The sequence below is a fragment of the Aspergillus puulaauensis genome, chromosome 1 (genome assembly GCF_016861865.1).
Source record: "Aspergillus puulaauensis MK2 DNA, chromosome 1, nearly complete sequence".
Taxonomy (NCBI): Eukaryota; Fungi; Ascomycota; class Eurotiomycetes; order Eurotiales; family Aspergillaceae; genus Aspergillus; species Aspergillus puulaauensis.
In genome coordinates, this window is record NC_054857.1 from 4,523,583 (window position 1) to 4,548,250 (window position 24,668).

Consider the following 24,668-nt stretch of genomic DNA (forward strand, 5'->3'; position numbering starts at 1 on the left):
TAAACCAAAGGTATCCAAAACCGCTCTATATCAATACCACCTAAGCCAAGAATGGTATAAAAAACCTCAACATGGTATTATACTGAGGCCGAGAATTAATCTTCGAAAAAGTGTAGAACGGCTCGGATACCTCTTTGGCCGAGACCATGAGGAGGATATGCAATGTAGAGCGGCTCGTCCACGGCGCCAAGTTTTGCACGGAACTCGCTCTTCCGGACAAGGTGGAATTGCTTTGCGAGGGCGTCGTAGGTATGTTGGAGCATCTTCATCTTTGCGCCATGCATGTTGTGGCCTGGGGTAAGGGTTGTGGTTGCACCGGCGCCGAAGGTGAGCTTTTTAGCGCCGCCGCGGCCGGCTGTTTGGATAGCATGGGTGATGAGAGACTCGATAACGCCGTTCGGAGAGCCTGGGAAGTCAAAGCTGTACTTCACCTGCATCCCGTAGGTAGGCGAGATCAGAACCAGGGCGACAAAGGCACAGATTGTCCCTTCTTTGTCGACCGCATAGAAATACCAACGGTGTTCATGATCGCGCCATGGATGGATCTCCGAAAGATGCACTTGCGCACCCTTACGGTTCCCCTTCCAATCTTGGATCCGTTTATCGATCGCCTCGCGAACGCTATCGGGCACCATCTCACCCTGGTTCTGAGTTACAATCTTGATCCCCTCGTTCTCTGTGCGTCGAATCTTCCGAGCAAGCTCTCCGTCCATAGCAGCTTGGTTGCGAGAGGGTTCCACCACTTCTTCGGCAATGCAGGACAAGCTGCGCCAGCCGAGTTTCTCTCCGAGAACAGCCTCGACTTCCGGAGAGCAAAGAAGCCAGATTGGCTTGTACTTTGTTTCACGGCGTAGCCATTGCAGGAACTGGCTAATGATCCGATTATATTGTCTGGCGTCGCACAAGGGGTTACCCGGGATCACGACGTAATTGTTGCTGCTGACTACATATGAGACTGCAGCGCCAGTGGCCATATCACGCCAAATTTTAAAGCGTTCGTCGCCCCAAGACGTCGAAGTGGCATCGCCGTAGTTGGCGATCAAATGCTCCATCGGCTGCAGGTCACTTTCCCTAGCCGCTATTGCGCCCCTCTTCTCCTTAACCCAAGGCGGGTCGACAGTCGACGACTCTGGGTGTCGCAGTTGGAGGACGGGGGGTTTAGCGGGGAAGCTCTTAGGGTCGCGGTGGAAGAGGGACGCAAGACGGATATTGCCCAACTTGAGAATGAGCATCAGCATCCGTTCCAGACCAATTCCGGCGCCCGCGTGTGGCGGTGCTCCCCAGCGGAAACCCTCCATGTATTCCTCCATCGAGTCCGGGTTTATGCCCACTCGACGCATATTTTCTTCCAGCATGTGAGGGTCGTGAATACGTTGGCCACCAGATACGATTTCTTGACCACGAATGAACATATCAAACGAGTTCGTGTACCGGTGATCATTTGGATCGGGCATCGCATAGAATGGACGGGCATCGACAGGGAATTTATCAAGGACGTAATAGTCAGTCTTGTACTTCTCCTTGACTAATTCACCGAGACGTATTTCGTCTCGAGTGCTAAGGTCCTGGTCTTCGGGCAGTGGGTTGCCTTCATCATCCCGCCATCCTGAGTCGTTGAGCATCTTGATGCCTTCGGCAAATTTAATGACCGGGGTCTCATCGAGCCAAACAAGATCTTCGGAGGGAAATTGATGCTTGATGATCTCGATCTCTCGGCGGAAACGCCCATAGATTCCTTCCATGATTTTCTTGATCACTCCATCTAACACTTCCAGCATCTCATGGTAGTGCTCTTCAATCGCCATCTCAATATCCAAGCCTGTGTACTCTGTCAAGTGGCGATGAGTGTTGGAGTTCTCCGCGCGAAAAACCGCTCCGATCTCATACACACGACCGAAGTCTGCTGCAATGGCCATTTGTTTGGCAAGCTGGGGGCTCTGTGCCAGGAAAGCATCGCGCCCAAAATAGCTGACTTCGAAGACGCTAGCACCAGATTCCGTTGCAGATCCTTGCAGCTTCGGTGTGTGGATCTCTATGAAACTTTGCTCATCCAGAGCAGTTCGGAAGAGGTTTCCAACGGCGGACTGGACTCGGAAAATAGACTGGGAGGTGGGTGTTCGTAAATCAAGCAACCGGTTTGTCAGGCGGGTGCGATCCGAAATATGGCTACGGCGGCCTTCGACCAGGTCTTCCTCCGGAGTGCGTATCTCTGCCTCATAGATACTAAAAGGAACAGGGTCCTCGCGACGCACGACAAGATGAACCTCGTCAATTGAAACTTCAACGTCATGAACCGTACACCCCAAGACGGGAACGTCAGGAGCCTGGATGGTGCCGCGGACCCGGACGATGGACCCGGTCCTCAAGTGCTCAGCCCATTGAACCATAGCAATGGACTTCACACCAGGCGTCTCGTGAAGGACACCCTGAAAGGTCGACAGCTGTTGTCGGAAGACCAAGAAAACCAGCTTCGCACTCATTCGGCGGATTATGTGCAGTCTAGCCGTAAAGAATACCTGTTGTCCAACCATGTCCGCAGAGATGTTGTCAAAATCGAGGCGCTGTTCTCGTTCTCGGGAACCCGACTGCAGCAGGGGCAAGTCGCCATACCGACCCCTCATCTCCGGGGTCTCTTCACGGATCGCTTTGCTGATTTCTTCCTTGTGGCGATGCTCAGACTCGGATGAGCCAATGTCCTCACTCATCCGAGAGCGTTGCTCGCTCTTCCTCTGGCGGCGGGCGAGACGTTTCTGCTGGTTCTTGCTCATCGCACCGGCCGCAGTGGGCAACGAATCATCCGAGACCTCATCGGAAGAGGAAGCATAGTCCCTATCACGAAGGAAACCGCTAAGGATGTTACGACGAGGGGAGGCGGTCCGGGAGTTGGACGAGCCGGAGCCCTTGGAGCCGGGTAGCGAGGGGAGGGAGGCATCTTCAAGTTTCGGCTTGATTTTGGACAATGCCCGCTTGATGGACATCTTGACGGCTTGAGGATTATGGGCTGGGATCAAGCATGAGAGTGTGAGGGGAAGGAGGGAGAAGGAAGAGGCAGAAGAAGAATAAAAGAGGGGCTGGCCGGCTGGTTCTGGAGTGGAAGAGACTCGATTAGTTAGCGAGCCCAATGGTTCTTGGTCGGCTTCTTGGATACCCAGGGGGAAAGATCAGGAGCTAGACGTGAAGAGAAGGCCAAGAGCTTATAAAGAAGCAAGATGCTATCTCAGCCTTAGGCTGGGATGGTATGGTGGGAAAATTCAGGGCAGGGCGTGATGTCATCCAGAGGGAATTGGGAAGAATCCGGGAGCCGCCCCAGTCAATCCAGTTGTAGCATTTCGCCAGGCCGACATCATCATTACTCTGAGTTATTTACTCCCTCCAGGGGCGCGCCTAGTTTCTCCTTGAAATCCTCCATCTCTCGTTTGAACAATTGGACAATCGCTTGGCGCCCTCGGTCGTATACAAGCCTCAGCCGGGTTGACTTCTTCTCCGCAGAGACCCGTCCAGCCCGCTTGGCTTGCACCACCGTGCGGCCCTCATCTTGCCTCATCGGCGCATAGCTCTCGTTTCTCCGTCTTTCTCTTCATTGAACTACATTCTCTGTCCGATCTGCCACTTCCGATTTGCAAGGCCGGGTGTCAGGTACCCGTTGTCCAAATTCTACTCATTTTGTGACTGCCGTTGGCTGTTAGCTTCATAACTCCCCTTGCCTATCTCTACTGCTGTTTTGTCCACCTGTCCCCCACATCCACCTGCACGGTGTAGCTACCATGGCTTCTCGCTCGTGGCTGTATGTGCAGGCCATTTTTTGGCGCTTTCTGATGCGCCTGGGCATGTTCTTTCATAATATCCCCCCTCCGCGTCCTCCGAGAGTGACTTTCTCCCGCTCGTTCCCGTCTGGATCCTCCAGGGTCAACTTACAGTTTTACTGCCCGTCGGGCTATTACAGCGGTCGCAAGGATGGCCGCCGGCTTCCGGTTGTCGTAAACTTCCACGGGGGCGGTTTTACACTGGGAGGTCCGACTGACGATTCGCGATGGGCGCAAGCCGTCTTATCCGAAGTTGGGGCCGTCGTCGTTAGTGTTGGTTATCGCCGGGCTCCCGAACATCCGTTTCCGGCCGCCGTTGATGATGGAGTCCTGGCTCTTCAGTATTTGTCCAAACATGCTGAGGAGTTAGGTCTTGACGTCTCTCGCGTTGCCATCAGTGGCTTCTCTGCTGGAGGGAATTTGACCGTCACGGTGCCCCTGCGGTACCGGGACCTCCTTCTGCAGGCCGAGCATGAGCGCTGGCTGAGTCGGGCCGACTCGACTCATCAGCTCGTGGATGCAACCGCCAGCGAACTCAATATTGTTGCGCTCTTTTGCTGGTATCCCATCCTCGATTTTGACGAGCCCCGTGAGCACCGTCGTGCAATGAGCATCAATCCCGACAAGACGCTCCCAGCTTTCTTCACCGACCTGTTTGATGAGGCTTACCTACCAGATCTCGAGGAGCGTCGGTCGCCATATGCGTCGCCTGTTCACGCCACTGATGAGGCATTGCGCGATTCGTTACCGCACGATATCTTTTTCTATATCTGCGAGTGGGATATGCTGCTGAACGAGGGCCAGCGGTTTGTCCGTCGGCTGCTAGATATCAACAAACATGTGCGCGCAATGATGATCGAAGGAGCGCGCCACGCCTGGGACAAGTCGCCCAATCCCTTCCGGGATACTAGGGACGTGAATGTCCTCTATCAAGATGCTTGTGCTGATATGAAGGCCATCTTTGAGCACCGATGATTGCAAGCTCAGCGTTGCTGATTTGTTCAATTGTGTTTACCATTTGTTTACTACCTATTGGAGAGTTGGTGTGGGCACATTTATTGGCAAGGCGTTCAGGTTAGACTGGCCATTTGGGATTTGAGCAATGAGGCATATTCTGTACAGTAATAAGCAAGCGTTGACTAGTTAACTTACCGAATACGATCGTATTCTACATTCGACTGATCAGGCTCAGGGCGGCGATCTGCTCGTATTTGCCGTCAGTTCAAGGGCGATCCCCAGACTTGGCAACCCTTTTTTCGCCGCCGCGAATACGACACTTGCCGAATGCGGAAACCTATAACTGCCATGTCTCCATGCGCCTCTTGATATTTCCAACATGCCAATAAGATGCCAGGATTCTTCGCAGTTTGGGTTTCCGCTGGAGACATCATGCACACTGCACCCCGTCATGGGGGTTGGCAAATATGCACTGCAAATATCTATATAAACCAACCCTTTTCTCAAGCCACGATGAGCGTGGACGCATCTCCCAATGCTAACGGGCGGTCGCCATCAACATGCAGATTCTCTCTTTATTGGCCCTCGCAGGCTTCTTTACAGCTTCGTCTGCGCAACTCCCATCACCACCTGATCTTATTCCCTCCCCATCCTACACTGGGTGTCCGCCAGATGGCCCTCTTCTCCCTCGCCCAACCGATCTGGCCAACTCAAAATACATTCAAGATGCAGCAAACAACCTCTCCAGTAAACTAAACTCTGCCATAAATGGCGAGATCAAAGCTGGCTGGATCGTCGAGAATGTCTCCTTTTCCCTGGCCCTGGTCTCTCCTTATGGCCCCTCCGGGGTCGAAAATAATGCACAGCCCTTCTGGGAATATCACCACCGGGGAAAGAATAACGAAAACGGTGTTTCCAAAGTCAATGGAGATACGCAGTACCTAATCGGCTCGGTATCCAAGGTATTTTCAGATCTGATGGTGCTGAAGTCTGGTGTCGACCTGCAATCTCCCGTTACAGACTTCTTGCCGCAGTTACGATCAAACAAGTCCAAGATCCCGTGGGAGGACATTACGCTGGAAATGCTGGTTGATCATCTGGCAGGCGTTCCATCTAATGGTGAAATTATCTCTTTCTCTTCGAGAATTGGACCTGAGCACTGATTGATTTAGTATTCTACGAATTTTACTTCCTCAATTCCTTCCACGAGAGCCTAGGACTACCGCATCTTAATGACTCTGTCTATCCTGATTGTGGGGTTATGGGGCTTAATGAGGGCTGTACTAAAGAGCGTATGTCTTCCGACTGCAGTAAGAAAGTGGGTGTATTAACGATTTCAAGAATTGATTCAGAACCTCCTCTCAAAAGAGCAGGTGGCTCCAATAAACTCGCGGCCTATCTACTCCCAGCTCTCGTTCACTCTCTTCACTCTCTGCCTCGAGGCTCACACCGGCAAGAACTACTCCCAGATGCTGGAGGAGACAATCTATAAGCCCTTAAACCTGGTCAACTCTGGCGTGTCTCCAGGAGACACGGAGAGAGCAGTCATTCCTCCAGGGCCGAACGGATGGGGAACCGACTACGGCTTCAACGCCCCGTAAGTGCCTTCCCTCTTAAAGTCCAACACCCCAGGGGAGAACCAGCTAACATCGTTACCAGCGGAGGCGGACTGTACTCCTCCACCAACGACATAAGTACGTTTCTCAGCGCGGTGCTTAACAAGAGCATCCTCGACACCCACGCGGATGTGCGCCATTGGCTCAAGCCCCGATCTACTACCAGCTCCCTCAATACTCTCGTCGGACGGCCATGGGAGATTCTCCGTACAAGAGACGTCCTTCCTCCCAAGCACGCCCACACTGTCGACATCTATGGAAAGTCCGGCGGTGCAATAGGTTATATGGCGCAGATTGCCGCCATAGATCAGTACGGCATTGGCCTTGCTGTTCTCACAGCCGGGCCTGTCGACTCACTGGATATCCTCTACCGCGCTGTTTTAGGGACATTCCTCCCAGCAATTGAGGAAGAAGCAAGGTCTCAAGCCCGACGACTAACTGGAACTTGGACTTCAAACCCTTCTCTTACGAATACGATATCGTCCAAAAACGCTTCCAGCACGGAGAGAGTAAAGCTAACACTCGACATCGACGACGGCACAGGCCTAAAACTCTCCTCTTTCACCCGCGGCAACAGCTCTATCATCGACGCAATCAAGACTATTTGGGCTGCCGAATTCCTACCCGTCGGAATCGGCATCCTCCCTGATGAGCTCCGGCTTTACCCTACGGACCTGGAGACACCCGTTCCACTTTCAGAGGCTCATGCTCTGGTTGCACGGCACAGTCGCCATCACCGCACTCGTCACTATAACAATAGTACCGGCGGTGCACAGCTTGTCCGTCAGGAATGGCGCATCAATTTCGACGTCATCCCGCTTGGCGGCTCACTCATGTCTGACCTCCCGGGCCAGAATACCGCCACACAATACTGTGGTTCATGGCAAACGGTGGACTGGATGACGTACGGCGGAATTGGTCTAGATAAGTTCGTGTTTGTTATTGACAAGAGGAGTGGGGACGTTATTGGCGTTGAAGTTCCAGCGTTGAGGAGCGGTTTGTTGACGAGGTAGTTACACTTCTGGTGTGCTTCGAGTTGCTGATTTTCAATGGTACACAAGGATTGTTTCTTTTGTTTTTCCGTTATTCTTTTTGCTAATTCCCCTCACCTCATTATTCTTTGCCGCAAGGTCTGTTTAATGTTTACATATATTTCATCTTGTTTCTGAGGTTACATACGCCTTGTGTAAATTTCATATCCTATCATTACTATGGAAGATAGATTAGGTTAGATAGAAAGTCATAATATGTCATCATATATATTTCCAATGTTTTTTTGCCGACATTCTGATATCACATAGGATGTTATGACATGACGGTATAGCTATATTTCAATTCATTCATGATCCGTTTCGGTCCCATCACTCAAGTCATCATCCCCGTCTTCATCCGACTCCACCTCATCACTATCATCGTCATCCCGGTCATCAAGACCAGGAATCCCGCGCCAATTCACATAATCACCCTCTAACCACCGCCGACTCCGCGGCAACTGGTAAGGGTCGAACGGAAAATAAGCATCGAGCTGATAGCCGAGATCATCACCGGCGCGAGTCTCGCGCTCAACCTGGCTAAAGCGGGGGTCTGAAAGGGCAGCAAGGTTGCGGTATGTAGACATGCGGAGGCGCTTGTTTGTTTCGAGGATCGTGAAAACGTAGATGAAGTTGAGGTGTTGAGACATGCGAGCGAATTGGGAGACAATGGCTGGAGAGCAGACCTTGAGGGGGTTGAGTTTGGAGAGAATAGCTTTGTGGAGGACGTCTCGGATGGAAGGGGGGAAAACGATGTCTTCGGGTTCGAGGTCGTCGATTTGCTCGGGCGTGTCGCCGTCGATGGCGGCTGTTGTCAGGTCGCGCCAGCGGAAGCAGAAGATGTAGAGGAGGGCTTGGGCGGTGGAGTAGAAGGGTCCGAAGCGGCGGAGGTCGGGCCCTCGGCAGGAGGGCTCGTAGTCTAGGCGTAGAGTGTTTAGGTGTGTGCCGAGGAGGTCGAAGACGTCGCGGACGACTTCGCTGGAGATATGAGCGCCTCGAGCCACGAAGCTGGCGAGGTAGGCGGCGGCGGATTGGCGCAATATGGCGGGTTGCGCTTTGTTGAAGATGAGCTGAACGCATGTGGCGGCGAACCGATCAACGAGGACGGGGGAGCACTGGGAGAAGTGGAAGAGGAGGAATTGTGAGTGGCGGGAGCGGTAGGTAGGGAGGATGATGGTTTGGAAATGGCTGAGTAGGAGGTCGAGGGCGTTCTCCTTGTCGTCGAGGGTGCCAGATTTGAAGGGTGGTGAATAATATTCAAACATTGTATCAATCATGCCGTCAAGCTTGAGGATGTTCTCCTTGATGATCTTTAATCGTCGAGATTCTTCCTCGACAGACTCGTCACTCATCACCGAGGCGTTATCGTCGTCGTCATCGTCCAAGTCCTCAGCGAACATCACGGTCTCTGGGGAGATGTCGTGCAGGACGTCCTCGCCCTCTTCGTCCTCGAGGTCTTCCATGTCCACTTGGATTTGCACGTCGATTTTGACCAGCTTCTCGGTAATGAGAGCAAGGATGTCGGCTTGGAGTTCTGGAGCATATCTGATGACTCTGACAAGATTTTGCGTATAGGCGATGTTGGCCTTAGCTGAATCGGTATCGAATGGGAACTGAGACGATATTATGGGTGATAGAGATCCGCTTCCAGACGGGACCAGCTGCATGACGTGACGCATGGCCATATGAACGCGGGTGTAAGCCTCGGCGGGATGGACATGAGGATACCCCGGCAATCTCCCTGTGCCTTTAGGGAGCTCACCCATATAGTTGGTTAACATCTTCAGCACAGACCCCAAGTAACTTCCCTGGGCGGCCGCAAGGTTGCCCAAAAACCGAATGTACAGCTTGACGTACGATTCGTCCCGCCCGAGCCACTCGCTGGCCAGTACGGCGTTCACTAACCCGTTGCAGCTCCGATCCAGCGCCGCCACATTCGAGAGAAGGCCCATAAGATGATGTTTCAATGTATTGTGTGTAGGTACATTTGTTTGTGGCAAGCCGTTCGTATCCTGGCGCCGGGGGCTGGTCGTGAAGATCTCCTTGACTCGGTCGTAGGCCTCACTATCGCCGCCCGAGACATGCCGTTGAATCGCCCGCCGCACTTCCTCTCGCACCACAGCTGCGCTCTTGTCTGTTGTTCCATGGCTCCCATTTTGTACCTTTTTGCTGTATGGGATCTCTCGCATTTCCACGTCTTCGTCGAACTGCACGCGGGCTTTTTTCCGAGGACTAGGCTGGCCATCTGGATCATCAGCAATGGAGGATGTGGGCGAGAGTGATAGGTCCATTTCCTCCATCCTGTGTTTTACTCCGGCGGCGGAGTTAGGTGTCTTAGAGTTCTTCAATATGGGCGCTGGTGACGATGTTGTTATCATCTTTGAAGGTGTATGTAGTCCCGTCGCTGGGCCGCGCGAGGCGCTGGAGAGGGAGACCATGGGTAATAACACAGTTGATCAAATCTAAACTTTTTGAAAAAACAAATGCAGTGCCTGCAACTGCAACATTTGATGCGCTCTAAATGACTCCAAATGCCAAACAATAAGAATGGAAACCAGGCACACGACAATGCGGTGGCTACAAAGGTTAAGCGCTCTGAAAGGAAGATTGCACAGGGAGGAGCCTCATAAGTTGGTCCATCACAGTCGAGGATTCAGGGACCCTACTCTTGTGCGTCGACCGGGAAATGATGACAGACTATTGAATAGGCGTGAAAAACCGAAGGAGGAGAGCAAGATGTTGCTTGAGGTCAAGAATCTTGAAGCGGAGAAACAAAAGTGGACTTCATGGATTTTTTTTCTGTGGGGCATAAAGTGGAGCCTGAGGCCGCAATACCCGTGACCAGCGCGTGATCAACGCGATCGAACCCTACAAATTGCCTATTGCGGTTATATAGCATTCTACAACGAGGCTGTTGATTGTATTCTGAATTTCCATTCATAGTTCTAAAACTAGCACTAACTAATTCTCTTCAGCTCGAAACGTCCGTAACAGAAGCAGCGTATAGTACCCATAACACATCTCAAATAGAGATAACACAAAAAAAAACAGAAAGGCGAAAAGTGAGATATTGTTCCGTAGCAATACCTCCCGTGGTATATAGCGAACACAATCGAAAGCAATAGTAGGTGAAAGGTCGTAAAGGAGTGAAAATTAGTTGGTCGTAACATGTGACATCGGCGGAAAGACCGGACATCGAGCCTTTTCTCTCCGCAGGAGTAGAAAGACGTTTTGACTTTTGATATTTCATAGCCAGGATGTGGAAGCTATCGGGCCCAGCCGATCGTCGAAGATACTACCGTAGAGATCCTCGATCTCCACAAGATAGTCGTTCACCGAATACTTCTTCAATCCCTTACTGTGCAAAATCCGCTCTTCCTCGTCAAACAGAGGGGCACCCCCAAACTCCTCGACCACTTCGTTTACTTGCTCCAACTCCTTCCCGAACGGATGCGGCTCGGCGTTATAGTCATCGTAAGCTGGTTGGGCGGAATTGTTGGAGCGGTTCGCGTGTAGCGGTGGAGGGGACATGCGCTTCATGGAGCGCTGGCGCGCTAACTCCTGGTGTGTTCGTTTAGTGTGAGAAAGTGCGCGTCTAGGGACCATAGGGGCATCATTGGAGGATGTTGTTGACGAGGACGACCGCGGATGGCTTGTCACGGTCGCAGACCGTTTTGGGAAATATCCTGAAAGTGGATTTGGTTCGGTGGGCGATTCTTCAGGTGAAGTAACTGGTGAGGGGATGCCGTGTTGAGTGAACGATAGTTCTGAGTCGTCGGGCGATTGTAATGACGAAGTGGAGGAAGAAGACGCCGAGTGGAGATCCGGGGCATTATAGGCAAGCATATTTGTCGTGGATAGGAGCTCTACCGGTCCGGAAATCTTGCCTCGCTTTATAGTACCGGACGAGAATTTGGGCTGGCCCTCACGGTAGGGCATCGGCGAAGACACCTCCATGCGCTTGGAGCGCTTGGTAAACGCCCGAGTGAGAGTTGACATTGTGAACAGCTGCGAATATACTAAGCGACGGGGTCAAGTCGAGAGTCCCTAACACATCGAGTTTCGGAACAGGCCCAGTGATATAAGTTTCCCTTCGTCTGCTGTTTTTGGTCGCTTGTCGAGTATTTCCTATTTTTAGAGGCACCCGATAGGTCGTTTTCAACACTTTTGAATTGACGTTCTCTTGGCGGGGACAAGAATGTGCGGTGGACGATCGCGGGAGTGGGGATTCGTAAAGAATGGAAGATCTATCAACGGCTATCCGTTATCAGATAGAGTCGTACGTAGTCTCGTAGATGGATTGGCTTTCGATCAGTCAATGAATGGGCGTAGGAATGCAATTCCGTATTTCTCTCTTTGCACAGCAGAAGAGATTCAATGAGGGTTTTTTAAGTCGTTCTCTGAAGAGGGGAGGCTGCCTGACTCAAGGGGTGTCGAGTTGCTGCAGCAGCGCAAGATTGTACAGGTGAAGATCTGGGCGGACAACCAGGACTCGCCGAAGGGAAAGAAGAGAATTGAAGAATATAAATCCAAGGACCAGCACCTAGAGAAGGAAAGAATCTAGGACGCTCCGATCAAGGACTGGAGAATGGAAAGGAGAGAAGACGGAATCCAGGACGGAACCTGGAGGAGAGAAGGAGGGAAGAAAGCGAGGGAGGCAACGGGTAAAGAACACGAGATGGAGGTCGAAGGGTCTGGGCAATCTGCGCAAGCGCACTCTCGGTGCCTGTCGGGCCACTCACTGCCCGTCGAACCGCGATCTTTGTTCAAACTTTGCCCACGCTGCCCACGTTCTCCAATCCGAACGCCCGAACCAGACGAAAAATCTGACGCCCCAGGGTCTTCTGTTCGCTTTCAGTTTGGTTCTCCTGAGCGATTTTCAGTTTTTCAACGAGGAACCATGGTCGTCTCCTATCTAAGTCCACGGTTCGCTTTAAGGCTGAACCTAGACTCTCCTTTCTACAGTCGAATTCTACATGGCGACCAGGTGCCACCTCTCCGATGGCAAAAATCAAAAGACAGGGCCAGCTGATACGTACTGCCAATGTGGGAATCATGGGCCCTTCGGTTGTCAACTTGTCACACTTCCAGGCCCGATCGTCACCATGAGGAGTCGAATGAGATGGAGTGAGGTCCTGAAAGCTAATATGAATCTAAGGCTATAATTGGCTAAACTTTGTCAGACGAGCATGAGAGTCAATCAATTTCGACCAGTCATCCTCTGCCGGATCAGCCCAAGGTGTGCTTGCACTCGCGCCGGTTCACTTTGGCGCCAGGAACGGGAACGCCGTGGCCTCTAGAAACGCCCGACTGCCTCAGGTGGTGGAGGATGAAACAGCGATTATCTGCCGACTCGTCTCAGAATGATCAACTCAGGTCCTTGGACGTTGCATCCATTTCAGAGTGAAGCGAGGAAATCACCTCTATACAAGCGACCGACCGTTGCACTTTGATTGTGAAGTTGTGAACACAACAGATCTTGACCACAAAGGACACGCAATCGGCGTCATCTGCTCTGCTGTCTGCAGTCTGGACACAATTCATCCCCAACCTGGTAGACTTGGTCCAATAATTGTTAATGTTGGCCAGACAAGTCGTTCCCCCACTCTCGTGGGGCCGACCCTGGAAACCCACCGTTTGTCCACGGCTTCGACTGGATTGACTCGATATCAAGACATTTGCAGTTAAAACCCGAATTTCGTCAGAGACCACTGAGACAGTGACATGGAAGGAACAGCTGGAGGAATCGCTGTCGGAACAACGCATCCAGCAAATGGTTCATGCAGCTGGACAGAACTGCCGGGTGATACGTCCACAAGTCCAGCCCACGGGACCAAATCCGTTCCCGTTTGAGACTCGGTTGCTCGACAGTGTACTTCCGAATAACTGCTCGGTCTGGGTGCTGTAAGAATGTCTGCTAGGACATATCCAAAGTGTGTCTGGTTGTTATAATAGTACTGTCGACTATTGAGAGGCTATTATTTCACTGTAGTCATATTGCGGTCGCACGGTTTTGATTCCCGAGGGCCCAGGTTCCAAACTCAACCCGTAAAAGGAAATTATGATGAAGATCGCGCTCCGAGTAGTATCTCCAGTACTAGGTGAAGTTTTGGCTCATGGCTACAGTAAAGAGGTTATTTGCAAAAGTTTGATAGCAAGTGGATACATGATACTTGCTGGTGGACCTAGGATGTCAACAATACTCTGAGTAATGGGTATCTTAACTTTTCATTGCATGTTAACTGACGGCTAATAGAGAACGCTATATAAAAAATCATCCAATATTCTAATACAGCCGTCAGCGGCCTGTGCGTTTCTCGATGTATTTTCAGATTTAGACACTTTAATCCTCATCCATCGACTCCCAGCCATCCGCGCCTCCTACAGCACCAGTCTCCGGCGCACCTTCATCATCCGACTCATCCTGATCGGGCTGCATACCCACCATACGTTCCTTTACATCGCCCTGGAGAGACGGCATGCGAGAGACGAAGGCCCGACGCACTGCCGCGTTGGTTGAGGTGTCCCAGATCTGAACAGAGCCCTTGCTTCCCGCCACCGCCAGGCGGAACCCAACTTCAGCATCCGGCGCAAAGTTAGTCGAGAAGACTTTGCCCACGTCCAGTTTCCGAGAGACAACCATGCTAGGCTTGTCGTTCTCGACATTCCACAGCTTGACTTGCTTGTCAGTGGATCCTGTGGCGATGAAGCCGGGGATGGCCGGGTTGATATCGAAGGAGGATACGGAGGAGTCGTGTGCCTGCAAGGACCATACTGGCTTGGAGTCCTTGGGAGTGGCAGGCACGTTTCGAATGTCGTACCGGTAAACCATACCGCCGTCGGTTGTAACGTAGAAATAGTTGGGATCGTGCACGTCCCAGCGCACGGTTTCGACGTCAGCATCCACGCCCCATCGTGCCTTCGTATCGGGGGACCTCATATCCGCAGCGACGATGGTTCGGTCGTAGCTACCACTGAGAAGGACGGTAGACTCCTTTGGATGCCAGTCCAGAGAGCACACCTTGTCTGTGTGGTGGCTGTATGATTTCGCGCTCTTGGCGGTGTTCAGGTCCCAAAGTTTGACTGTACGATCGGCCGAAGCAGAAGCAAGGAGGTTGCGATGTTGCCGGTTGGCAGCAAGGGCAAGGACGGAGTCAACGTGGAACTCATCATTCGCCTTAGTCTTCTTCTTCTTCTTGGACTTTTTGGCATCACCTTCCGCATCCGCACTGCCCTGGCCGAGAATGGCATTGGGGTACATGGAATCAACAACGTCCAAATCCCAGACTTCAATATCAGGCTCCATAGTTCCCACGGCCACAATGTTTCCTGTCGTACTAGTGCTATCGGCAGATTTCCCAACAGGGAAGTCCAGCCATTCCACACACAAAGGAATGGCGGGCAGCATGATATCATGGTGCACATAAAGGTTATCCGCCGCGTCCTCGTAAACGTAGACTTCAAGGTGAGCCACCTCATCCTCGACCTTACCCGCCAGCAGCAAGTTATCCGTAGGAAGAATCTGTAGCTCCTCTCGTTCCTCATCATCTTCTTCCTCTGGAACGACTAGGTAAGGGTCCTCCTCGTTGGGTTCGTGGTATGCTAAAGACTTCACATTGCCGAACATGGTAATTTTTTCGCCATCCTCATCCACCTCGTCGCTATCGTAGTGATCGAGATCGTACTCTTTTAAATCGTTATCGTCGTCACTGTATCATCCCGGTTAGCCCCCACCGATACCAACCAATGCGCAAAATGGGTGAACCCACGTTTTCTTTTTTGATGCGTCCTTCTCGCCTTTCTCCTCCGCATCGTCCTCCATTGCATCATCATCCTTCTTCCCAGAGTCATCATTACCCTGTGCCGCATTCAAATCCTCCTGCGCATCTTCCAGCTGCATCCGCGCAAGCTTCGATATGCGATCCATCTCCTTCTCATCAATTTCGTATTTGGTGGGGAATTGGGCTGCGACACCGCGCCGCACCCAAGCGGTAGTAGTGATCATAGACATCGTTAAAACGAATATAAAAAGCAAATTCTCAAATCAAGAAAATGAAAATGGAGAAAAAAAATGTACTCGAGGCAGGGCACACCGTATCGATATAAGGAAAAGGCTGGCCCGAAACCAAGAGCTCCCCAGAAGTTAGAATGGTATTGAATTCACCCCTCCAAACTTTTTGCTTTTCCTGTTTCTGTAGATTTTTTTTTTTTTTGACGAGGTGCTGTTTCCACCAGGCAGAAATACTTACCGCATTATACACCGCCTATATATCATCCCATTCTCGGCAAACTATGAGAAAGTCCCCGAGATCAAGCCGATCTACTCTTTTAAAACAGCGGCCATCAAACACAGATTGGACAAAAGAAAACAAGATAACCGCAGACCAAAATGCATTCCCACCTCCACACCCCGTATAATATCAGTATGTGACCCTATATATCCGCATATCCAGCGCCTTCAAAAACTCCAGGACATTGACAGCCCGCTAACCTAACCTACCATTAGACTGCGAAGAAATCATGACTGCTCTCGACCAATGCCACGCCCAGGGCTTCCTACACAAAGCTTTAGGGAACTGCAACGATATCAAGCGGGAGGTTAACCGCTGTTTAGCGGGTGAGCGATACGAGCGAGCAAAGCGCAATCGCGATGATGCGCGGGAGAAGAGGAAGCGCATTGAGAAGATCTGGGCTGATGAAAGAGCTGTTGAGTCGGGTGTCCCGGCCGGCGCCCCAGGTAATGCTGCGCCGGCTACTTCTGCGGGTGCGGAAACGCAATGAGAGTCTGATACGCGGGAGCTTGGGAAATGCTCATATATGAGGCTGTCGTCATGTATACTATTTGCATGTTTTTGGTGTTTCGGTGTTTGATTGATTGGGTTCTTCTCTTCTCATCTTCTGGGGACTTATAGTCATTGTATATACGACGTGATGGAGATGGTCTCTTATGCTCAAAAGCAACTTGGGTATGTTTCAAGAATGTATGATATGTGCTGTATACGATTCTGCTTTGCCCAACCAAAACGCCATACCGGACGGAAAATATAAAAAAAATGTTCTTTCCATAAGTCGGCTAGTCATCACCAGATTCAACCGGGGCCGTAGCTACCGCCTCGCCTCCGTCTTCACCTGCCTCACCCTGCCTCGCACCCTTATGATGCCGCCGTCTCCTCTTCACCTTCGGGCCAGCCTCCCCATCCTCCGCAGGCTTATCAGAAGCATCCCGCTTCTCTCCCTCATCGCCCGTCCTCTCCCTCTTTGAGCTAGGCTGATCCTCCGCCTTCTTCTTCGGCTTCTTCACACTCAACGGGTTCGGACCCTTAACCTTCTTCAGCTCCCTCTTCTTCTTCTTTTCCCCACCATCCTCACTCTTCCGCTTCTCAGGATTATTCAGTCCAACCCGGAACTTATCCTGCTCCAGCCCCTCTCTAATCCCATCAGACGGCGCACTCATCGGCTCCAGAATCATCACAGACCGCTTCACATACACAATTGGCACACCAGGGATCGAGCGCGCGCCTCGCCGGAGCCCCTGTGCACGTTTCAAAGCCTGGAATGCCTCGTCTCCATCCCGCTTGCGCTTCTTGCCTGCTGCCTCTTGTTGTGTCGAATTTGACTTCGGCGCCGGAGGGTCAGCCGTGGCGAGGATGTAATGTTCTTTATTCCGCTTGATATCGGAATGCGGCGAGAGGAGGGAGAGGAGGCAGCTCGCTTCATCGATGGGCGTGGAGTCTTCATTATGCGAGCAGTGTCGGAGCGGGAGGGTCGTTGGTGGGGGGAGGAACTCTGGGCGAACGGTATTGTTGGTCCGTGGGTGGGTAGGTTGGCCAGCCATTATTGATGCGAGGGAGCATTTCGTTAATACTAAAGCTTCTGTTAGTTTCGGGAACTCTTAACGGCGTGCAGACCGCGTGGAGGTGCGGAACGTACATGGCTTGACTTGTCCCTGTAGTGTTCTCTCCAAAGCGGGTATTAAATCCATTTTGAATGAATGTACTGCGCGAAGCAAATTCGAGTCAACTGCAATTGGATCAGTTAGAAATCGTCTCCCAGCTATTTGAAATCTTTCGCTTCAGGACATCGTCGTATTGCGGAGATGGAAAAGAAAGAATGCATGCGTACCGAGCACTTGGTACGGCTCACGGAAACTGAAAGCCAGCTCATATTGATGCATGAGCTTGCGGTACTTCTTGGATCGCTTGGCCCTCATTTTCGCTGTTTTTGACTGTTTCGTCGATTTGATGTTGTCGAGCTTTTACTGCTCTTCGCCGGAATTTTTTTGGTTCATCTTTTTTTCTGCCGGGCGGTGGGATATTCTGATATCGATATGGTTCGTGCACTGTAAATTACCAAAGTGTAGATATTGAACATACTGGAAAGTTTAAGGAAAATATATATGATGTATGAAATATAGGTGTTAATTAAAGAGTACGTGAGAAAACCCCTGGTTGAGCAGTAACGATGTTCGAGTCACCAATCCATGCAAATGCAAATCCCACCCATATTAAAGTAAGCCCCCCCCCCCCTTCCATATACCGATCAATATACAATGCCTTTAAAAATCGTATCACATTACGTTCAAATTCTAAAAGTGGTTTTTGGCGAAGTAAAGTTGTTTGTCATGATCGGCTAGCCGGCCGATCATCAGATGACGATTTCGTCGAGTCCTGGTGTGTTTCGCGCTTCCTCTTGCAAGCGCCAACAACCACACTGATATCATCCATTTTCCCTATTCAAAGAATTAGCCGACAAGTTAATAAGGGACGGCTCATGGATATGCTTACCACCCTGGATGGCTAAGCCTTCTTCGACCGCCTTCTCCATATAAGGACTCTCAGCAAATGGATCTTGAGCCACCGCCAGCGCGGCTTTCAGTAATTCCCGAGCCAGGAATACCATTTTCTCTTCCGCAAGCACAGCTGGCGGCGCCCAGTCAAGCTCCTTGTCGTCGTGCCGTCCGTGATCCCACTTCTTGAGGCCCTCGAGCGTGATAGATAAAATTTCATGTTCCCAGAGGTTATCAAGGACCCCATCCGAGAGCGCGAGAACAATATCCTCTTCGTGCAAGTCGACCAGCGACAGCACGGCGTTCTCGCGCGGTGTATCCACGCTATTCGTCCCCAGCTGCATCGGACAGTCGAACCAGTGCCATTGTTCCTGGGTTCGGAAAATGACCTTTTGTTCGGTGGGCCGGATCACCAGGACCTTGCAGTCGCCTATATTCGTCACGTATAATAACGGCTTCTCCGTGCCGCTGTCGCTTAACTTCTTGTGCAGGAGGGCGGTTACCGACGTTGTCGTCCCAAACCATTCGCTCGGGGCGGCTGTAGCTTCTGTCGTTTCTTCGTAGGCTCGTTGAAGGTATGCGATAGGGTCGACTGTGGCTTCTGGATTGGATATTCGCTCGATTTCCAATGCCCAAAAATGGAGTATAAGCCTAGACCACAGTCTGCCCAAGACCGTTAGTATCGATGGCCACAAGACAGTAGAGGATTAAAGAAAATCATAGCACGTACGCTGCATGACCTCTTGGTTTCGTCGCCCACGCTCCTACCCCGTCGTTCACCCCCAGTAAATTCTCCGTAACCAGCACCGCATCATCGCCGTTGTTCAGACCCCGTACGAGCTCGCCTCTGACGGATAATCTCTTATCCTGACTGTGATAGTGTGTTGTCAATGGATCCGAGAAGGACGATGATGGCGGAGACAAGAACGGCGGTGGAAAGGGTCGGGGGGTCCGTTTCGCGCACAGCGCGTAGCCTGTTTGAAAGTAGAAGGGCGATCTGAGGATGGGGAACTGCGGGCAACGGTCGGGGACGGGGGTGGTGATCCCGTAGGAAGGCCAAACCGCGCGATGATAGCGCCGTACCAGGGTCTTCTTGGGGCCCCAAGTCCACCGTGTGTGGAGTGGGAATGAGGATGAGGCTGACACCCGGGACAGCGACGAGGACGGCGATACTGCGGAGGGAGTCCCAGAGATCCTAGGCACCATGCCCGCAAGAAAGAGGTATTGTTTGATAACTCTGTGTGAAGCACGGACTCTTTCTCCACGAAACACACACTCCACCTTAGTGAATATGTGGTTGGAGGTGGCTTAATGGTGGAGGGAGTGAGAGGTTGAGTCTTTATCCGGAGATTTGGAGGTTCGGTGTTGGGGGCGTGCTTTTTTACTTGGGGGAAAATGTTCAACGGGAGACAGCTCTTTTAACCTGGGCCTGAATCATCGCTCGCTTTGTTGAGCAGTGGTGGATGCCGAAAAGACTACACTCTGCATACGATCTCTCGTTGGATAGTCTGATTTTTACTCTGTAGCTTTTGGACTACGGCGCGGCGTTTGCTTGCCTGGTCAGCCTGTGCTCACTTGTACAGAGTACGGAGTACACGGACCACCATCTTCTCCGCTTCGAATACGGGTATTCTTGACGTGTGTCTCTTCTCACCTAGTGGGTCTTCCAGTTATTTCAAAGTACTACAATGTATCATTGGAATATGCTGGCTTTAGGAGCTGCCTTAAGCACATGGAATTCTGAAACATATTCGTAAATGGACTTCTGAGCATAGATGCAACACCACAGCCTGACTCAATCTCACCCGTGATCGTAATCGGCTGATGGCGGTCGCCACGGAAAACACACCCACTCCGAGCCGCTTGTTCCTACTCTCGATGTTCCCGTAACCAACTTATCCCCAAACAGCTCATTGATTTTCGTTCAAATGATGGTGCCGCTTGTCATGGCAGCTGCAGACCGCTGCTTGCGGATCTCTTCACAAAGGAGAATGATGGCCCTGTCTATCTCCACGGAAAGCTCCAGGTCATCCACGTCTGGCCGAACGGATGCTATACTCTGAAAGGTCGATTTGGCGAGGGCACTGCATCGGGGACCGAATGGAAGAGGCCCGACACTGTTTCTGCGTTTCGCGACCATGAGGCTCAACATCCGCTCGGAGCAGGGGCAACGACGCTCAACGTCTAAAGTGCACTCGTGAGCGCAAATGCAGACTGACCGGCATATACACTTCCTTTCCCGGACCAGGTCGATCAAGCGGCGTCGGCCGTCTTTACGACGTAGCTCTCCAACGGTTTTTCCTTCTAGCTTTGCTAGAGTGGCCTGACGATTGTCTAGAATGATCTCGCGATCCCAGACATCCTTGGGGATAGTATGTGGCTCAATGAAGGGAAGGTTCAACGCTGGAGCTACCTGTTGGACCGCGTGTTTGGGGGTAAAACAAAGATATTTTTCAGACTGGAGCGCAAGAACATCCTTTGGTGGCATCTCATACAGCACACCTTCTCTGTTCCATGACTGACAAAACTCAGAGGATTGGTCGTTGATGATGCTGAATGCATGAGCGCGGTATCCAATGAGATCGTCCAAAATGAAGGCTCCGTCATGTATTCTCTCCGCCGAGCGACGGATGTAGTTCTTCTGGTGTTCTGTGACGAGTTCTTTATTGAGGTTAATACACACGTTAGGCTCATCTAAGGTCCGCTTGCAGATGTAGAGTATTTTGCACAGCTGGCCGGGCTCAGGAAGAATGAAAGAACCGCTCTTGGGGGCTAGGCGGCGGAACTCTAGAGTAAACGAGGCACATAGATTGGCAGCGGCAATCTCCATGATGAGCCGGGCATACAGAGCGTAATACAAGCTCTCTGCGATGTCGATAAGGTCACTGATCGAGTTGGAGGCTATAAGTTCCTCAGCACGTTTGATATGAGCCAGTATGCTGTCGGGAGTGTTATCAAGCTAAGAAACAAAGACCAGGCCGTCAGTATTTTCAACTAGATCAAATTGGCTGGATTACCTACTTCCACGCCGTAGTGCATGAAAGCCATCACAACAACTTTGGAAACCGAGTAGACCCTGGACCAAACCAAGAGAACGCTGCTGAGGAACTCGCGGGAGGATTCATCTTCGATTCCTTCGAGGGTTTTGATGAAGGACGAGAAAGTGTTCCAATCAGGCGAGCTCACGGTGAATGGAAGCGGAGGTTTGTCCGTTGGTCCCATGAGCTATCTCGTTAACCATGAAGCCCAAAAACAGTATTTGAATATAGGGCCCCAACTTACTGCCGATGCATACGAGGCACTGGTGCTATTTGACGATCGTAGTCTCATCTCTTCGCGTCTCTCTTGCTCCAATATTTCCTGTGAGTATTTGTAAAATCCGTCCTGGTGTTCATCAATCATGGAGGGCTCAACACCGCACCAGCTCGTCTCAGAACCAGTTGATCTTGAGAGAGACTTGCGTTTTGGAAACAACTTGCGAAATATCATTTCCCAGAGGGATGAGCGGGACCTGTAGTTACTCATGGTTGGAGTGCGTGAATGCATGAAGTGCGTGAAGGCGACGGTTGAAGGTATCACGCATGTATCATGTAGTAGTAACACTTGGGGATGAGATGTGGATTGAGGAAGGGAAGGGAATGGAAGAGTGGGGTCTGAGACAGCTTTGAGAGCAATAAAGGTCGCAAGAAGTCTGTGGAAGCTGCTGGGTAAAGACTGAAGAGTAAACCTCTCAATTCCAATGTGTTAAGTGAGGCCTCACTTGGGGCTTTTCGCTTGAGGCGACAGATGGCAGGAGCCTTGAACACAGCAAGACCTTCCTCCAGACAAACGCCTCCACAGACAACAAAGCCATCAGGTTTGACCGGATCCTCCAAGCTTAGGGGATTCTTAGAACATGTGAATGGAGATTTCATGGCATTGCCTCTCATGTCCTGCAGGGTGATGTTTTGCTCATACAACAATCATAACAACAACACTGTCATCACCAGCTCCACGTTTAAGTAGTTGGGAAACATGATATTAGGCTCGGAAAGCCCAGCTCTTTGCATCTAATAACTTGCTATATGGTGTATTGACATTAATCTATTCTTCATTAATTCATAAGTATTCCAGCACAAGAAAATACGGTGTCAGTGCCAGAGCCAGCTCACTTCCACTTGGGATCGACTGCAATGACAGCGTTCCCATCGTGGAGGCAGTAGGGCAGAATAACCTCAGGGATCTTCCAAATCTTCTTGTTTGCTCTATCAACAAGCTCCGATGGGATATTCGTGCTTTCGCTAAAGGATAATGACTACCGCAGGTGTTAGTGACCACTCTTATATCATCTTTGGAAACAGGCCAGAGCTAATCTGTAGCCAACTCACCCGCAGATTGCTTAAGCCCCTCACCCATTCGAAGCCACTGTCACACTCCTCGTCCTTCAAATCATCCCCTTCATCGATGGGGTATTTGAGCAGTCGATGACAATGCTCTAATGAGAGAACTTCAAGCTTCGCACCAGGCGCCGGCCCGTGAAACTGCCCCGGTTCATCGTCCAAGCCATTTCGGATGCCGCCTAGCCAATACAAAAACTCAGGCCGGGCGCCTCGGCAAACCCTGAGTCTTAGAGTCGTCAAATTAGGGTTCTTCTTTACAAGCATCATCAACTGCCACGGCGTGATGCCTGCTCGCTCCAAAATCAAAGTCTCAAGGCTGTGAAGCCCAGTATTCTTGAATTGTCCAATTCCTATAAGCAAATTCCACGCCTCATTCCCAGGAGCCGGGTGAAGCCATGTACTTGGCCTCATAACTCCATCTCGGATATGTTGGTGTTCGAAGCGCAGTGCAAGGTGGCGGAGAGTATGTTGACAACGGGTGCCCAAGGCAGATGCGCCCTCGGTGTTGAGGTCATACGCCATAAATTCAAGAGTCCGTAGTGATGGTCCGTAGCGTCGTAGGACACTGGCGAATATTCTGTTCTGTATTCGAATCATTTGTTCTTGCGATTGTGGCTTTTCACGTAACCTTGGACCGCTGTTTCTCGGGTATATTGTATGGCATGGATTTCCGCGCAGTGGCCATTGTTTCGTAGATTTAGCTGGGTTCTGGACAATAGAAATTGTATAGCTTCGTGCGGCCTCTTGATCAACCCAGCCACTGCCCAGATGATCAGGGCTAGCCCATCCGGCTTGGAGAAGGGAAATTATCGAGTGCACTCGTTTCTCGAAAACGCCTAGCCTTAATCGTTTCATGCTCACGATGTGGTATTCATTATTCAAGCGGCTGGTGGACCCAAAAGAAAGCAAATCTTCGAAGGGGAGATAGGTTAATATCTGTAGGACTATCTCCGGGGGGAGACACCGAATAAAATCGGTTAAAGAGGAAACGGAGGATGAGCCTCCCAGAGTCAATCCGTGTTTTTCTGCCATTGTTTTCTCCCCGAAATTCTCGTTCTTGAATGCGACTGTGAATGGTGTCGGGCTCCAATAGGTATGTCCTAACCGGGTATATCAGTCCTGGCGAAAGAGCAAGGGTTCTTGCTCGGCAGGTCGGCGTAGGGTTGAGTAACGTCGCACGGAATATTTCTCGAACTGTCGTACAAATCTACGGCTTCCCGTCAGACCGCACAAACATAATTTGACGTGTTAAAGAGCGAGGTGAGTACAGGGGGTAAAGGATACAAAATGCTGCTCGGCTGCAGTCCCAACAGACTTTATGTTTCAGGACAAAGTAGGGCACAGTAAACCTGACACAACATGCTGCAGAGACGCAACGACGAGTCAGAAGATGAGGGGAAAGGAAATTTGGAAAGCATACCCTTTTTCAGTTCCAGTTAACTTCTGTAGATCTTTATTCCGGCTGTTGAAGCCCCGGAAGACAGTTGCAGAATGTCTCGTATTAAGGGCAAGATAGAGCTTTGAGGTGAAGATCAGCGTAGGAATAAGACACCCGTCGGCTTGTCTACCAGATCCGTGGATCCGGAGAGACCTTAATAAAGTGGATGCAAAAGCAAAAAAAGGGAAAGCGGAAAAAGAAAGCCCTCGATATGATCCATCAAAGTTAGAGAGATTCACCACAGCCCTTTAAAGACCATGGGACCTTGGTAACCAGCCCTCAAGCTAGCGGTATGCGAAAACCAGCAGGAGCAGAGTGTGTCCAACCACAGTTCTCGCGCCCAGAATCGTTGTTGGTTGTTCCGTATTGATTTATTCTGGGTAGTCTGCAAGGTGCAATCCGTATGCGCCAACAAGTCATGAATACACGAATGCGTCATACGGCTATGCGAGCGTGACAGAAGCCACACCTGACTGTATGCGAAAAGGGGGTGTTATTTTAATTTTTTCTCTTGGAGTTCCATTTCTTTTAATGAGATAAATGACATTCACAAAAGCAATCATGTAGCAAACTCAGCGAGTCACTCCACCACGAGCCAAAATGCTTCAAAATAGTACTAGTATCCCGGGGCGCCGGCGCAGACCGAGATCGAGCGATC

General features: G+C 51.0%; 11 protein-coding genes across 11 annotated transcripts; 3 read left to right on the forward strand and 8 right to left on the reverse strand.

Annotated features, from left to right (window-relative positions):
- Window positions 1–95: 95 nt before the first annotated feature.
- erdS (aspartyl-tRNA synthetase, cytoplasmic) lies at window positions 96–2,978 on the reverse strand (the record flags this gene model as incomplete). The annotated part of the gene is made up of 1 exon (XM_041697925.1): window positions 96–2,978. One exon carries the CDS (start codon window positions 2,976–2,978, stop codon window positions 96–98), a length of 2,883 nt encoding a protein of 960 aa, XP_041551162.1.
- Window positions 2,979–3,764: 786 nt separating this feature from the next.
- APUU_11797S (alpha/beta hydrolase) lies at window positions 3,765–4,778 on the forward strand (the record flags this gene model as incomplete). Its single annotated transcript, XM_041697926.1, has 1 exon — window positions 3,765–4,778. The coding sequence occupies one exon, from the start codon at window positions 3,765–3,767 to the stop codon at window positions 4,776–4,778; it is 1,014 nt and encodes a 337-aa protein (XP_041551163.1).
- Window positions 4,779–5,320: 542 nt separating this feature from the next.
- Window positions 5,321–7,389, forward strand: APUU_11798S (serine hydrolase domain-containing protein; the record flags this gene model as incomplete). Its single annotated transcript, XM_041697927.1, has 4 exons — window positions 5,321–5,879; window positions 5,933–6,052; window positions 6,102–6,357; window positions 6,420–7,389. 4 exons carry the CDS (start codon window positions 5,321–5,323, stop codon window positions 7,387–7,389), a joined length of 1,905 nt encoding a protein of 634 aa, XP_041551164.1.
- A 323-nt stretch (window positions 7,390–7,712) lies between these two features.
- APUU_11799A (rDNA-binding RNA polymerase I transcriptional factor) lies at window positions 7,713–9,845 on the reverse strand (the record flags this gene model as incomplete). The annotated part of the gene is made up of 1 exon (XM_041697928.1): window positions 7,713–9,845. The coding sequence occupies one exon, from the start codon at window positions 9,843–9,845 to the stop codon at window positions 7,713–7,715; it is 2,133 nt and encodes a 710-aa protein (XP_041551165.1).
- An 808-nt stretch (window positions 9,846–10,653) lies between these two features.
- Window positions 10,654–11,406, reverse strand: APUU_11800A (uncharacterized protein; the record flags this gene model as incomplete). Its single annotated transcript, XM_041697931.1, has 1 exon — window positions 10,654–11,406. One exon carries the CDS (start codon window positions 11,404–11,406, stop codon window positions 10,654–10,656), a length of 753 nt encoding a protein of 250 aa, XP_041551166.1.
- Window positions 11,407–13,750: 2,344 nt separating this feature from the next.
- On the reverse strand, window positions 13,751–15,418 carry APUU_11801A (rRNA-processing protein PWP1; the record flags this gene model as incomplete). The annotated part of the gene is made up of 2 exons (XM_041697932.1): window positions 13,751–15,116; window positions 15,177–15,418. The coding sequence occupies 2 exons, from the start codon at window positions 15,416–15,418 to the stop codon at window positions 13,751–13,753; spliced, it is 1,608 nt and encodes a 535-aa protein (XP_041551167.1).
- A 378-nt stretch (window positions 15,419–15,796) lies between these two features.
- Window positions 15,797–16,188, forward strand: APUU_11802S (COX assembly mitochondrial protein; the record flags this gene model as incomplete). Its single annotated transcript, XM_041697933.1, has 2 exons — window positions 15,797–15,830; window positions 15,914–16,188. The coding sequence occupies 2 exons, from the start codon at window positions 15,797–15,799 to the stop codon at window positions 16,186–16,188; spliced, it is 309 nt and encodes a 102-aa protein (XP_041551168.1).
- A 292-nt stretch (window positions 16,189–16,480) lies between these two features.
- Window positions 16,481–17,617, reverse strand: APUU_11803A (rRNA-binding ribosome biosynthesis protein UTP23; the record flags this gene model as incomplete). Its single annotated transcript, XM_041697934.1, has 3 exons — window positions 16,481–17,271; window positions 17,338–17,427; window positions 17,530–17,617. 3 exons carry the CDS (start codon window positions 17,615–17,617, stop codon window positions 16,481–16,483), a joined length of 969 nt encoding a protein of 322 aa, XP_041551169.1.
- A 409-nt stretch (window positions 17,618–18,026) lies between these two features.
- Window positions 18,027–19,399, reverse strand: APUU_11804A (uncharacterized protein; the record flags this gene model as incomplete). The annotated part of the gene is made up of 3 exons (XM_041697935.1): window positions 18,027–18,136; window positions 18,192–18,856; window positions 18,924–19,399. 3 exons carry the CDS (start codon window positions 19,397–19,399, stop codon window positions 18,027–18,029), a joined length of 1,251 nt encoding a protein of 416 aa, XP_041551170.1.
- Window positions 19,400–20,117: 718 nt separating this feature from the next.
- Window positions 20,118–21,718, reverse strand: APUU_11805A (uncharacterized protein; the record flags this gene model as incomplete). Its single annotated transcript, XM_041697936.1, has 3 exons — window positions 20,118–21,152; window positions 21,215–21,418; window positions 21,476–21,718. The coding sequence occupies 3 exons, from the start codon at window positions 21,716–21,718 to the stop codon at window positions 20,118–20,120; spliced, it is 1,482 nt and encodes a 493-aa protein (XP_041551171.1).
- Window positions 21,719–22,340: 622 nt separating this feature from the next.
- APUU_11806A (F-box protein) lies at window positions 22,341–23,604 on the reverse strand (the record flags this gene model as incomplete). The annotated part of the gene is made up of 2 exons (XM_041697937.1): window positions 22,341–22,487; window positions 22,561–23,604. The coding sequence occupies 2 exons, from the start codon at window positions 23,602–23,604 to the stop codon at window positions 22,341–22,343; spliced, it is 1,191 nt and encodes a 396-aa protein (XP_041551172.1).
- Window positions 23,605–24,668: the final 1,064 nt, after the last annotated feature.